This window comes from Mobula birostris, chromosome 5 (assembly GCF_030028105.1).
Source record: "Mobula birostris isolate sMobBir1 chromosome 5, sMobBir1.hap1, whole genome shotgun sequence".
Taxonomy (NCBI): Eukaryota; Metazoa; Chordata; class Chondrichthyes; order Myliobatiformes; family Myliobatidae; genus Mobula; species Mobula birostris.
The window spans coordinates 114,376,736-114,391,154 of NC_092374.1; the positions used below are offsets into that span (position 1 = coordinate 114,376,736).

Here is a 14,419-nt window from a genome sequence, read left to right on the forward strand (position 1 = left end):
TTAAAAATTCATACGGGTTGTTGCGAAATTTTTATTGACATGATTATTTCTGAAAGTCAGTCATGCATATTCCTTAAGTAGATATAGATAAAAGTAAGTGGTAAAACAAACTAGTTAAATTTATTGGGTGCTAATATCTTCTGCAATAACATTAAGAATGCAGGTATAGTAAATATAAACTTTGTGCTCTCAAAATATGTACTTAAAGATCAGTTTTACTAAATAAGTTAACATTTATTGAGCATAAGTAATTTTTCACGTTCTTAAATATAGTGTACTCTTAGTTTTGGTAGACAGACTTTCTTGTGGATAGAAAACTGAATGATATTCTTTAAGGCATAACCATAAATTACTTATGGTAAGTTCCTTTATATCCTAGGTGGAAAGCCATGCCCGTCTAGCCAAGCTTTGCAAGAATGGCGATCCTGTAATATTCATGGCTGCACAGTGTTTTACTGGGAGGCATCACCATGGGGTCCTTGCACAGAAGATACGTCAGTGGCAGCCCTCAACACTACAGTCAATTGGAATGGTGAAGCCACTTGTTCTGTGGGCATCCAAGTTCGACAGGTCCACTGTGTAAGGAACAAATTTGGACCTGTTTCTCCAAAAAGGTATTATTTCCTATTCAGAGTGAAAATTTAACAGAAATAAATAGCATATCTTAATCCGTTAAAATTCTCATGTATGAAGTGTGAAGATACTGAGTGTACATTTTTGCTTTTCTTTAATCTATTGGTCAGCAATACCATCTTGTTCCCTTTTAAAAGGTTTCATACTGCCCCAAAGGCTGATCTAACTAAATTGGCAAAATTGCATTTCAGTCAAAAATATTCTCTATATTAATAATTAAATAAATTTACCTACAAAACAATGCTGCTTTGAAGTTCTCATGGCTTTACTGACAAAAGAATACTGTCTTAAAATTCTTGAAAGGAGAAAAAAATATTTCTTTTGAAACAATCAATCTAATGAGTGAAATATGAAGAAGTTCCATTAAGACCATTTACTCTGCCCTAACATTGGACAATATAAAATGGGGGATATGAATAAGATACTGGCAGGTAAGTCAGTTTATTTGGCGTTTGTTTAACATTAAATTATCCCGTTCAAATAAAAAGGTTATCCTGTTAGATCAGTACTGATAATATCTGGCTGAATCCTTCACAGTGTATTCACTTGATAATATTTATTTTGAAATTATGCATATAGCTTTATTCGGTATTAGCTACAATAATATTTTACGGGAATTTTTAAGCACACTAATAGCTTTTTTGATATATAAAGAGGAGAAGCAAAGAGCAATGAAAGGAAAATAAAAACTAAGTAGTGCTAATGGACAGCACATTAAAATACCATGGGCATTTTAAAATCATGCTGATGAGTGAGTCTTCTGTGTTTGAACATCAGGAACAATAATTACATTGTACAATGTTAATAAGATACTGAAGTTCAGCCTTCAAATTTTGTCATTCTCTTCTGCAAAGAAACACATTTTAGATTATAAATGCAGTCAAGTTCTGTCAAGTCTTGCTATTTAATTGTCCTTATTAAAAATGATGTTAATAAATGAACAAAGGGTACTTGGACAATAGCTGAATATTTCAGTGAAAAGGACCACAATGTAGATTAATGTCTATTACACATTTACATATTCAATTTCAGATTGGAACAAAATGACTATGCTCCAAAGATCACGTTGAGAAATAACAAGGGAAACTACTTTCCAAGGAGTGTTCTATGGCTATGTTAAATCTCATTCTTTATGTTTTTCAATGAAACATGTTTTTCAGATGATCTGCTAAGTTTGTATTGGAGCTATTGAATTTTGATGAAAAGCCCTCAACCCGTAGCGTTAAAACTGACTTTCTCTTTCTACAGATGCTGTCTGACCTGACAAATATTTCCAGCTTTCTCTTTTCTTTCAGATTTTTAGCAGCTGCAGGTTTTTCTGTCTCATGGTTCCAGTATTTTGTTTTCTGTCCTCTGCTGTGATTTGCCTTCTTTTAGTTACACCTTTTCCAGTAATATCAGCCCTAATTAAACAGCCTTCATCACCTGTTCTCCACTGGCCCTTCTACCACCTGTGCTATGCAGCCTTTCTTGGTCTAAGCCCATCGCAGATATTCCCTTTATTCTCTCAAGCCCTCATCCTTTACAGCAATTTAACACATGCTGGATTTCTAACTCTCCCCAGTTCTAATGAAAGGTCATTGATCTGAATTGTTAACTCTTTTTCTCTCCACAGATAGTACCTAATCTTTGGATTTTTCTTGAACTTTCTTTTATTTCACATTTCCAGAATCTGCAGTGTTCTCTTCCTTTCCAGTACCATGATCTGCTGCGTCACTGTGTGTTAGCGAAGATAAGTTCAATTTGTTGGGCTGAGCTGCTGATATTGCATCATCAGCCGTGATCTCAGTGAGAGAACTATAATTCAGTTCAATGTTGGTTCTTGGTTAATAATGATACTCCTGTTAGTATTTCATTCTCCATTAGCAACAATGGGGATATTACTGACACTGGTGTGGGCATAATTTAAGTCAATGACCCAGTACTGAAAAGCTCTTGTCCACTCATTGTCTCCCCTGCTTGAAGTGAAAGCAAACTCTGGGGTTCTTTATTCAGGTCAGTATTGGTTGACTTGACAAACTGCAGTTTTTTTAAAACATACCAGCATTGTGATTTAGAACATTGATTGTCAAGCATAACAGGAATTTCAATTAGGCAATTGTTTGAAAATGCATTTAAATTATTTCTCTGATCATGTGCTGCAGATGATGCATGTGACTGACGTGCTGTATAAAGTACATCCTGAAAGTTTGTATAACTCAGTTTGGGAGCCTAATATAATTTTTTTACATAGCAGGAAGTCACAAAATCAGGGATATAGACTCGGAGTAAGAGAATAGTTACTTAAGGCTTAGATGAAGACCCTTGGCAGAGAGTGTAATTTCATGAACCTCTCCACCATGGGATTGTGGGCGCATTTTTCAATACAGTTATTTAAAGTTAAGATAAATTTGTTTTTAAAAACTGAGACAATCAAGGGGTGTAGGATTAGCTGGGAAAGTGCATGAGGCACAGGATCATTCTGATATTATTCAGTAACATAGCAGGTTCAAGGATCTATGTGGCCTATTGTCATTCTCTTGTTTAAAATAAATTATCCTTTAACATTATTTTTTAAAAAGGTTTGTTGCATCTTTTATGTCTGATCTTTGGAACAGTAATTATTGATTCCTCCTCTTTCCCAACATTTCCAGGTGTCCTGAAAATTCCCAGCCTAAAACTTTTCAGCCATGCCTTTTGCCATGTAAAAAGGATTGCATTGCCACCCCCTTCAGTGAATGGACCTCTTGCCCCACTACATGTCAACAAGGTAATTCTTCTGATGACGTATCTTTAGTGGTGAAGATACTCAATCAGTCTAATTATGCCACATTGTATGTGGTTCTGGTCACCCCATTGCAGGAAGGATGTGGTGGCCTTGGAGAGCAGGTCACTGATGGTCACAAGGGTGTTGCCTGGATTAGAGATTAAGAAATGTGAGGAGAAGCTTGGATTGTTGTCTCTGGGCTGTTGGAGGCTGCAGGGAGACCTGACTCAAAGTTATAACATTATGAGAAATGTTGATCAATTAGACATTCAGAAGCTCTTTCCAGAGTAGGGATACTAGGGAAGATAATTTTAAGGTGAGAGGGGGGAACATTTAAAGAAGATGTCTTTTTACACATATAGTGGTAGATGCCTAGAATGTGCTGTCAGGGTTGGTGATGGAAGCAGGCGCAATTGTGACATTTAATTGACTTTTAGATAGGCACATGAACAGCTAGGAATTGAGGGGTTATAGATGGGATTAGTTTTAAATAGGTTTCAATGTCAGCACAGATATCATTGGCCTAAGAGCCTGTTTCTACTTATGTTCTTCTGTGGTAAAATGTACTCAAACAGATCATTAAAAGTAATTGAACAACAAATTTGTGAAAGAATCTCCTCCAATAGCACACATCTACTCAAACTGCATTCCAGAGAAGATGAATAGTAAGTAAGTAATAGGATGAGTGTGGTGACTGTGTCTTGTGCACCAATCAACTACTCCCATATAAGGAGGTCCCTGGCTGACCCAAACACATGTTCGCATCCCTCAGTCACAGATTCCAATTCCTTATCATTGATGCCTCGCTTTCATTATTTCGAGTCCCACTGAGATCACACAGACAATGGTGTGAAAAGGCCTGGTCTCCCAGCTGATGGGAGAAAATAATTGATGGAGGTCATGGAGCAAAGATAGATGTTGACAGGTTTTTAAAGATTATAGGAATCAGGGGTTTGGGGGTTGGTGCAGGAAAGTAGTGCTGAGTTGAAGGTCAGTCGTGACCCTGTATTACTCACAGAAGTGGTGAACAGGGTGTTCCACCTCGTAGTTTGCATGTGCACTTTTCAACTCAGAATGCTGCTGCAACTGTTCTGTCAGGGGCCCAAACGAAGAGACTTGGTTCAATTCCAAGAATAATAATTTTACATCACAGACTGTTCATGATTTCATTGCTGTAAGCAGTACCAAAAAGAGCCACCATAAGGCAGCCATATGAATATCTAGTTTTCATGGAAAGGTTGGTAACACTAATATAATCTAATCTTTCTATGGCAGAGAATATGAATTGAATATCAATTGAGTGTGTGTGCTCATGGAGTAATTGCTTGGTTATTGCTGGAACATTTGAAGAGTAATCCCGTGACATATTTTCACAGCATCCTGGCACATGCATAAGAAGGTTGTGGTATGTGAGTTTGTTTACAGGCCTAGAATAGGCCAAGATGTTAAAGACCTGGTTGACATGTATTCAACATTCATGGATTGAATGCACCAGTGATGGTAAGAATAGAATGATTCGGCAGATGAATGTGTGGCTGAGGAAATGATGCAGGGGTTCAGATTTCTGGATCAGTGAGATCTCTTCCAGAGAAGGTGTTATATTTGAATGCACCTAGTACATGGAATAAGATAGATGAGCTTGTAACACAGTTACAGATGGCTTTGTATGATGTTGTGGCTATCGCTGAATCGTGGCTGAAAGAATATTATAGCTAGGAGCTTAATGCCCAAGAATATAAATTGAATCAAAAGGACAGGCAGGTAGGCACAGCGGATGGGGTGGCTCTGTTGGTAAAGAATGAAATGAAATCATTAGAAAGAGATGACACAGGATCAGAAGGTGTAGAATTGTTGTGGGTAGAGCTAAGAAATAGCAAGCGTAAAAAGACCCTGGTGGGAGTTACGTACAGACCTCCAAACAGTAGCAAAGATGTGGTGAACAAATTACAATGTGAGATAGAAAATGCATGTCAAAAGGGTAATGTTATGACAGTCATAGGGGATTTCAATATGCAGGTAGATTGGGAAAATTAGGTTGGTATTGTATCCCAAGGGTAGAATTTGTAGAATGCCTAGGGGATGACTTTTTAGAACAGCTCATGGCTGAGCCCATCAGGAGATCAGCTATTCTAGATTGGGTGCTGTGCAGTGAACTGGAATTGATTCGAGAGCTTAGAGTAAAGGAATCCTTTGGAGTGTTGACCATAATATGATAGAAGTCATCCTGCAATTTATAAAGGAGAGGTTAGTCAGATGCATCTGTTTTACAGTGGAGTAAAGGGAATTACAGAGGCATAAGAAAGGAGCTGGCCAAAATTGTTTGGAAAGCAACACTAGCAGGGATGATGGCAGAGCAGCAATGGCTGAAGCTTCTGGGAGAATTCAGAAGACACAGGATAGATACATCCCAAAGAAGCAGAAATATTATAAAGGCAGAATGATACAACTGAGGTTGACAAGAGAAGTCAAAGCTAACAGAAAGGCCAAGTGAAGGCATATAATAGAGCAAAAGTTAGTAGGAAGTTAGAGGATTAGAAAACTTCAAAAAAAAACAGAAAGCAACTAAAAAAAATCATAAAGGAAAGGATAGAATATGAAGGTAAGCTAGCCAATAATATTAAAGAGGGTACCAAAAGTTTCTTCAGATATATAACATTTAAAAGAGAGGTGAGAGTAGATATGAGACTGCTGGAAAATGATTCTCGGGAGGTAGATACAGGATACAAGAAATTGACGGATGAACTGAATAAATATTTTGCATCAATTTTCACTGTGGAAGACACCAATAGTTCACCGGAAGTTCGAGGGTGTCGTGGAGCAGAAGTGAGTGAAGTTAAAAATACTAGAGAGAAGGTGTTTGGGAGACTGAAAGGTCTGAAGGTAGATAAGTCATCTGGACCAAATGGTTTATACCACGGGAATTTGACAGAAGTGGCTGAAAAGATTGTGTAGGTATTGGTAATGATCTTTCAAGAATCAATGGATTCTGGAATTGTTCTGGAACACTGGAAAATTAAATGACACTCTACTCATCAAGAGTGAGAGAGGCAAAAGAAAAGTAATTATTGGTCAGTTAGTCTGACCTCAGTTATTGGGAAGTTGTTGGAGTTGATTGTTAAGGATGTGGTTGGGATACTTGGGAGCACATGATAAAATAAGCCATGCTCAGCATAGTTTCCTTCAAGGGAAGATCTTGCCTGACAAATCTTTTGGAATTCTTTGAAGAAATAACAAATAGGATAGACAAAAGAGAATCAATATATGTTTTGTACTTGGATTTTCAGAAGCCCTTTGAGAAGGTATCACACATGAGGCTGCTTAATAAGTTAAGAGCACATGGTCTTACAGGAAAGAGACCAGCATGGATAGAGCATTGGCTGATTGGCAGGTGGCTAAGAGTGGGAATAAAGGAAGCCATTTTTAATGGCTACTGGTGACTAGTAATATTCCACAGGGGTCTGTGTTGGGACTGCGCTTTATGTTATATGTCAATGATTTGGATGTCGGTTTTGATGGCTTTCTGGCCAAGTTTGCAGATGATGCGAAGATAGGTGGAGGGTCAGGCAATGTAGAGGAAGCAGAGAGGCTACAGAAGGAATTGCACAGATTAGAGGAACGGACAAAAAGTTGTAGATGGAATACAGTGTTGGGAAATGTTTGGTCATGCACTTTGGTAGAAGATATGAAAGCATAGAGAATTTTCTAAATGGAGAGAACATTCAAAAATCTGAAGCGCAAAGGGACTTGGGAGTCCTCATGGGAGATTCCCTAAAGGTTAACTTGCAGGTTGAGTCTGTGGTGAGGAAGACATACACAATGTTAGCATTCATTTCGAGAGGACTAGAATATAATATAATGTTGTAGAAGGATGTAATGTTGAGCTTTTATAAGGCACTGGTGAGTCCTGACTTGGAGTATTGTGAGTAGTTTAGGGCTCCTTATCTAAGAATGGATTGCTGACATTGGAGATGGTTCAAATGAGATGCACTAAAATGATTCTGGGATTGAAAGGCTTATCAGATGAGGAGTATTTGATGAACCTGGGCCTGTAATCACTGAAATTCAGAAGAAAGAGGGTGGAACTCATTGAAACCTATCAAATATTGAAAGGCCTCAGTGGAGTGGATGTGGAGAGGATGTTTCCTATGGTGGACAAGTATAAGACTAGACAATGCAGACTCAGAATAAAGTGGCTTGCTTTCAGAACAGAGAAACTAAGGAATTTCCTTAGCCAGAGGGTGATGAATCTGTGGAATTCATTGCTACAGGTGGCTGTGGAGGCCAAGTCATTGGGTATATTTAAGGCTGAGGTTGATAGATTCTTGATTAGTCAGCACGTAGAGGGATACGGGGAGTAAGCATGAGGCTGAGGGAAATGGATCAGCCATGATGAAATGGTGGAGCAGACCCGACAGGCCAAATAGCCTAATTCTGCTCCTACATCTTATGTTCTTATGAATTATAAAACCCATCTTCTGAGAAGGCTAATTTGGACTTGGACTGTATGGTTGGTGTACTAATTATTGTCTAATGGTGATATGATAGCCTCCTCATATTATTCAGAATCTTCTGCAAGTGGTTTGAAATATAACCTGTGGAATCATGCACTATGAGAAAAAAAACACTATTGCTGAATTTTGACCAATTTGACCGCTATTGGTTTGCCAAATATATAGGGAGGGGCTGCAGTTCCTTTCCAGCCAATTCAGGGAATTTATTGTGCTGTGGCTACAAAAAAAGTCTCCCACCTCCCTACAAAGCTGCTTCCATTGGGTAAACAGACTAGACCTTTCAGACTGTGAAGGACACTTTAAAAAAGTAGATGATTATCCATAATGGCTCAAGCAAAACAGAATTCTAATTTTCATCCATCAGCTCAGAAGAAACCTAAGCCAGGTGCAGCCAAACTGAGTTGGGAGAATGGAGGAAAGCTAAAAACTGTAGCTGATAAAGAAAGACAGACAGTTTCGAGTGAGTAGTAAAGTGTGGGAAAAGTTTTTTTTATCAGCTTTGCAATAAATAGATGAGAAGTTCAGAAAGGTGCAGCAGATGTTGATCACTGTTCCCAAGGTGCAAGAATTGGTGACAAACCGAGTCATTAAATACAGGATGTGCTAGAAGAGGCTTTCACTACAAAACATGAGGAAGGTGTAGAAGAGGTAATGAGAGAGTACCTGATGGAGATCACCGTGAATTATGAAACAAGTGTTCAGTTAGCATCCGGAGTGAATGCTGGAGAGGCACCAGGCAAGCCAATTGTGTGAGAAGATCCCAGGGAAAGAGGAAGACTATGATGTTGTTGATAATGTATAAATAATACATTAAATGAGAGTAGTATAGTGTGTGCCTCCTTAGGACACAGCAACAGACAACTCCTTAGGAAAACATCATACACAACTTAATTTGCAATCAGTAAAGATGTAAATTAATTTGCAGGCACTCCACACTGCTGCAAGCCCCAAACCCATATTTTGTAGCAAGCACACAATACCAGCACCTCAGATAGTATTACTTAAAGAATTTCAAATCTGAAAAAGTTGCTCCCTAAGCACTATAAATTTACTTAACTTGATCTAGGCCCCTCTAAGGTTCATTGATGTGACTGATGCTAACCAATTATTCTTTGTTCTACGTGTACACCCTCTGAACTGGTTTCCTGGATGGAATCTTTGAATTCCAGTCTTGATCTCTACACCACCCCCAAACCCCTACCCCAGCCTTAATGCCCCAATCTCAGGCACTGGTCCATATGGAAGATCCTCTGTCCTCTGGCATAGTCATCCCAAATGATCTCTCTCTCTGCTCAGTGTTCCTCCAGCAATACCAATTGTTTGTGAAGGTCCCCACCAACCACTGATCCCTGATATAAATCCCCTTCAAGGGGTAATCTTTGGACCTGTGACTCCTGACCCTAGACACCAATTGTTCTTGAAGACATTACCAAGCCAGTAAGTTAACCTTTTAAATTTTGTTTATGGCTGACAAATTTGTTGCTCCAGATCCCAGCCTCTGCAATCTCTTGTCACTTCTTGTCTTCTGCTTGCCAGGTCTCTGTCCCATCCATGTAACATGTGTTCAACCCTCTCACAACTTGCTTTGGAACTGGATTGCATATTTTCCATTGCAGAAAGCTCAGTTTTGCTCTCAAAAGTCCTGGGTATGAGAGAGATTTTTTGTGGGATGATCACTATTTGGGAGCACAGAGAAAATTAATTTTAAGCCGAGCACATTCTATGATACATATCTAGAACTATGCTGAGTAGAATAATTGAAAAATTAAAAATAACTAATCAGTTGGATAATAGAGCAGTAATATACATATTTCATTGCAAGAATTTAGGCTGCAGAGCAGTGTTAAGGTGAAGAAAATAAAAAAAACCTCTATTTTGAGGATGCAGAGCTATAATGAATTACAGAAAGATAGAGATCTTTAAATGAAATTCCAATACTAGGCAAAATATAAGAAAAAATCTGTTGTTTTTATTTTCAATCACAGTTTATGCTCAAGGACACTTTATACAGGCTTCAAGATTGTATAGAGCAAAAGAGTGGCTGAACATTCAGATCTCTCTTTAAAAATGTCAACAGAAACTAATTTAATTGTACTGAGTAAACTCCTGAGGCTGTTATGAAGAACATTGTTCTACAATTACAGGAGTAAAGAAACGTTTTGCATCAATGACCACAGTAACACAGTCCTTTAATTAAATTCTGACTGTTTGCAGTGAGGATGTTGACTGTTTCTCTGGGGTTCCTGGTGACAATGCCCTTGTATTTCGTGAACTTCACCATGCACAATGATTGAAAGCACATAATAAAGTGTATCCATTAAAGAAACGATTCTAATTTACTGATTACAACCAACTCAATTAAGCCAGACTTTTATCTCCAAAAATCAAAACCAGGATCCGTTAAGAGGTGTAGCCGGGAATGCCATTGTCTCCTCTATCACACATGCTTGTGGACTTCTCCAGAAAGCTTTGATAATCATGGGCAGGTATATGAATTGTTTTGGTATCACAGTCACCCATTTTCCAAGATACTGCAACATTTTTCGTACTTTGATGCCACCTAATGAACACATAGTCATGTGATAAAATCATTAAGGTGACATCCCTTACCTCCATTCTAATATTATATTTAACCTATATAACTTATAGTTACACTTCTTTTATAATGCTTTATAATGCTTTAGGGTCAGTATAGAAAGGCACCATCCAGTCTACAATATCCATGCGAACCTTTTCATTGACCTTCTATGCTTTGCCTATTTAAGTGTCTGTTTGAAACACCTTGGTTTCCTTGGCTACGCAAGTCTAGGGAAGACACTCCCTGGTCCTGCCAAACTTGTGAGATTAAGATGACTCTTCCCACCCCAAACCCCAGTTTGTGTGGATGCTGTTTGCTACCCTGTTAAAAATTAGTGCCACGAAACAACAGACAGTACACTGCAAACGATTAAAGGAATATTTATGAATCTTCTCTTAACTAAAGGGTTAGTAAAGAATAACGAACAGGGCCCATTCTACTTAAGCAGTCAAATGTGCACAAGTTAGAGCCCATCTTGAACTTCTCTGTCACTCATACGCTGGGCCCTTGGCCAGTGAAAGCACAGGCCATCTTCTGATCGTCGCTCGCAATCCATCTCGAATAAACGGGTCTCCCACCGGATCGTATGCTAGAACCGGTTCTCCCCAGTGTCTTCTTGTTCCATCTCCTGCCGAACACAAGCCCACCCTTATTGCCCCTCACCAAGAAAACCTCCCGCAAATTGGATTCCACGTCATCCCTTATCTTTAACAATAACCCAAACAGGCTGAAATCAGAACAAGCTGCTCCTACAGAGCTGCTATATGAAATACCTACAGCATAACAGTAAAGATGTGAACCAGGGCATTACATGCATAAATGCTTCTTCAACACAGTCTCTGCCATCCTCCCTGAAAGTACATTCCAGGTATCAACCACACTCTTCATAAAAAAATGTGCCTCTAGATCCCCTTTGAAACTTCTTCCTCCCACCTTCTTCCAACCTTAAGTCAATGCCCTCTTTTTTTTCAATACTTCGACAATGGGAGAGAAGATTTTGACTACTTAGACTACCTATGTTTCTTATTGTTCTTATTTTTTTTCTATCAGGTCATCCCTGGGCAAACACACCCAGACTATCTAAAGTCCTCCAATCCAAGCGACGTCCTTGTGCAACGGTCCTCACTCCAGTGCAACTATATCTCTCCTGTAGCGTTATAATGGGAAACACACACAATATCACAAGTACAGTCCCACTGATGTTTTATAAAGTTTACAAATTTACTCTGACATCAGGTTTTCCTGATACTGGTCAACAGACTTTCTTCAATTCTATTCCTCACTAGTTAGAGATCCACAGGACCTTTAATCAATCTGCTAGTGTTTTGTTCTGCAAAGATAATGGTGCATCTTACCATATTTCTACATCTGGTTCAGATCTGGCTGCATAGTACATGAAAATATTGTTCAGATGTGCTGGAAATACAGAGGCTCAAGTAACTCCTTGTTCCATTGTGCACCATCTTAATACATGCAATTGATCACATATCATCTCAGTTGAGAAGGATGATGACTGACTCAAGCTCGTGGAAAGACATTATAATTCCACCCACCAGCACTTCCGGTACCACATCTCAGTAACCCTGTCAGTGGAGATACTGGATAAAAGTCAGAAAATCAAATTATCTGGTGAGACACTTGTTTTACAGAGAGAAAAAAAAAAGCTTTTCAGTGTGAGGCAGCATTTTTTTAGTATTTTCTCACATAGCCTTCCTCTGGAACTTTGTGCATAGGATGTTGCTGCTGTCCTCAGGGCAGTCAACAGTAAACCAGCTAATAGTATCCACACTGCAGCAGCATATAATACTTGTGTAACATTAACGATTTAATTACCTCATGTGCTTTATTAACGGTGTAACATAGCACTTTTGTGTACCAAAGGCACTAGGAACAAATTGTTTGACGAGATTTATGATTTTGTTTCTCTCCCCACCCCACCATGCTGAGTTCTATCAATGAGAAACAGTTGGGAAGTTGGAAACTGCTAGTCCTGATAGAGAGTAGAAAACTCAATCTGCATTGTCCTGGGATCAGTGCATGTGCTTATTGCTATGCAAAAGTTATGGACATTAGGGTTCATATTGGCTGTCTAGCATTTTTGTATAAGGATCTGATCTTGTGCCTCTGTGTGGAGGTGGGGTGAGCTGCATGTAGGTGGGAGGGAATGAGTGGTTGTAGATTAGAAAGTATAACTAAAATATGCCTTGTTTTATAACTATATTTTAATGTTTCAATTTTCCTTTAATTCTCAGGTTCATCAGTAGTAAATCATCTGACTATTTTTCCCATGCTCTTTTTTCAGGCAATTCTTCTAATGCAAAGCAGTCTCGCTATAGAATTATCATCCAGAAGCCTGACAATCAAGGGCAGGAGTGTCCAGATACATTGTATGAAGAAAGAGAATGTGAACCACTCTCTGTTTGTCCGATCTATAGGTAAAAATAACTTGAGGCAAAACTTAGAGATACACTTCATTCACCTGTAGCATATCCCATTATTGGAAAGGATCTTGACGTCAAAACATAAGCACAGAATAAGGTGGATTATTGACCAAACTCCTGGCAAAGTCTATTGACACTTCAGTGTGCTCTGTCCACAACTTCCTTGTAGCAGAAACCTTACTCACATAAAAAATGTAAGAAACAAGGTTGGGACGAGGACAATCATCCTTTAAAGCTTTTTCTTTTGATCTAATCTGAGTGTAGATACCACTTGCATTACTCTCTCCCATTACTCTCTAGCAGGTGAAATGTTTTTCATTCTTTGCCTTGAACATATTCTTTGAACCATAGAGACTACAGCACAGAAACAGGCCCTTTGGCTCTTTTTGGCTGTGCTGAACCATTTTCTGCCTAGTCCCACTGACCTGCACACGGACCATATCCCTCCATACACCTCCCATCCATGTATCTGTCCAATTTATTCTTAAATGTTAAAAAAAAGCCGCATTTACCACCTCGTCTGGCAGCTCATTCCATACTCCCAGCACTCTCTGTGTGAAGAAGCCCCCCCTAATGTTCCCTTTAAACTTTTCCCCCCTCACCTTTAACCCATATCCTCTGTTTTTTTTTCTCCCCTTGCCTCAGTGGAAAAAGCCTGCTTGCATTCACTCTATCTATACCCATCATAATTTTATATACCTCTATCAAATCTCCCCTCATTCTTCTACGCTCCAGGGAATAAAGTCCTAACCTATTCAACCTTTCTCTGTAACTGAGTTTCTCAAGTCCCGGCAACATCCTTGTAAACCTTCTCTGCACTCTTTCAACCTTATTTATATCCTTCCTGTAATTTGGTGACCAAAACTGAACACAATACTCCAGATTCGGCCTCACCAATGCCTTATACAACCTCATCATAACATTCCAGCTCTTATACTCAATACTTTGATTAATAAAGGCCAATGTACCAAAAGCTCGCTTTATGACCCTACCTACCTGTGACACCACTTTTAGGGAATTTTGTATCTGTATTCCCAGATCCCTCTGTTCCACTGCACTCCTCAGTGCCTTACCATTAATCCTGTATGTTCTACGTTGGTTTGTCCTTCCAACGTGCAATACTTCACACTTGTCAGTATTAAACTCCATCTGCCATTTTTCAGCCCATTTTTCCAGCTGGTCCAAGTCCCTCTGCAGGCTCTGAAAACCTTCCTCACTGTCTACTACACCTCCAATCTTTGTATCATCAGCAAACTTGCTGATCCAATTTACCACATTATCATCCAGATCATTGATATAGATGACAAATAACGATGGATCCAGCACTGATCCCTGTGACACACCACTAGTCACAGGCCTCCACTCATAGAAGCAATTTTCTACCACCACTCTCTGGCTTCTTCCATCGAGCCAATGTCCAATCCAATTTACCACCTCTCCATGTATACCTAGTGACTGAATTTTCCTAACTAACCTCCCATGCGGGACCTTGTCAAGGGCCTTACTGAAG

At 39.1% G+C, this 14,419-nt stretch overlaps 1 protein-coding gene across 6 annotated transcripts in view; it reads left to right on the forward strand.

Moving 5' to 3' along the window:
• Positions 1-14,419, forward strand: part of thsd7ba (thrombospondin, type I, domain containing 7Ba) — a 1,047,195-nt gene that overhangs the window by 629,147 nt on the left and 403,629 nt on the right. For all 6 annotated transcript variants that reach the window (XM_072258592.1, XM_072258590.1, XM_072258595.1 and 3 more), the window contains 3 exons: positions 380-614; positions 3,267-3,382; positions 12,771-12,903. In XM_072258592.1, coding sequence (XP_072114693.1) covers positions 380-614; positions 3,267-3,382; positions 12,771-12,903 — 484 coding nt within the window. The remainder of the gene's footprint in view (positions 1-379; positions 615-3,266; positions 3,383-12,770; positions 12,904-14,419) is intronic.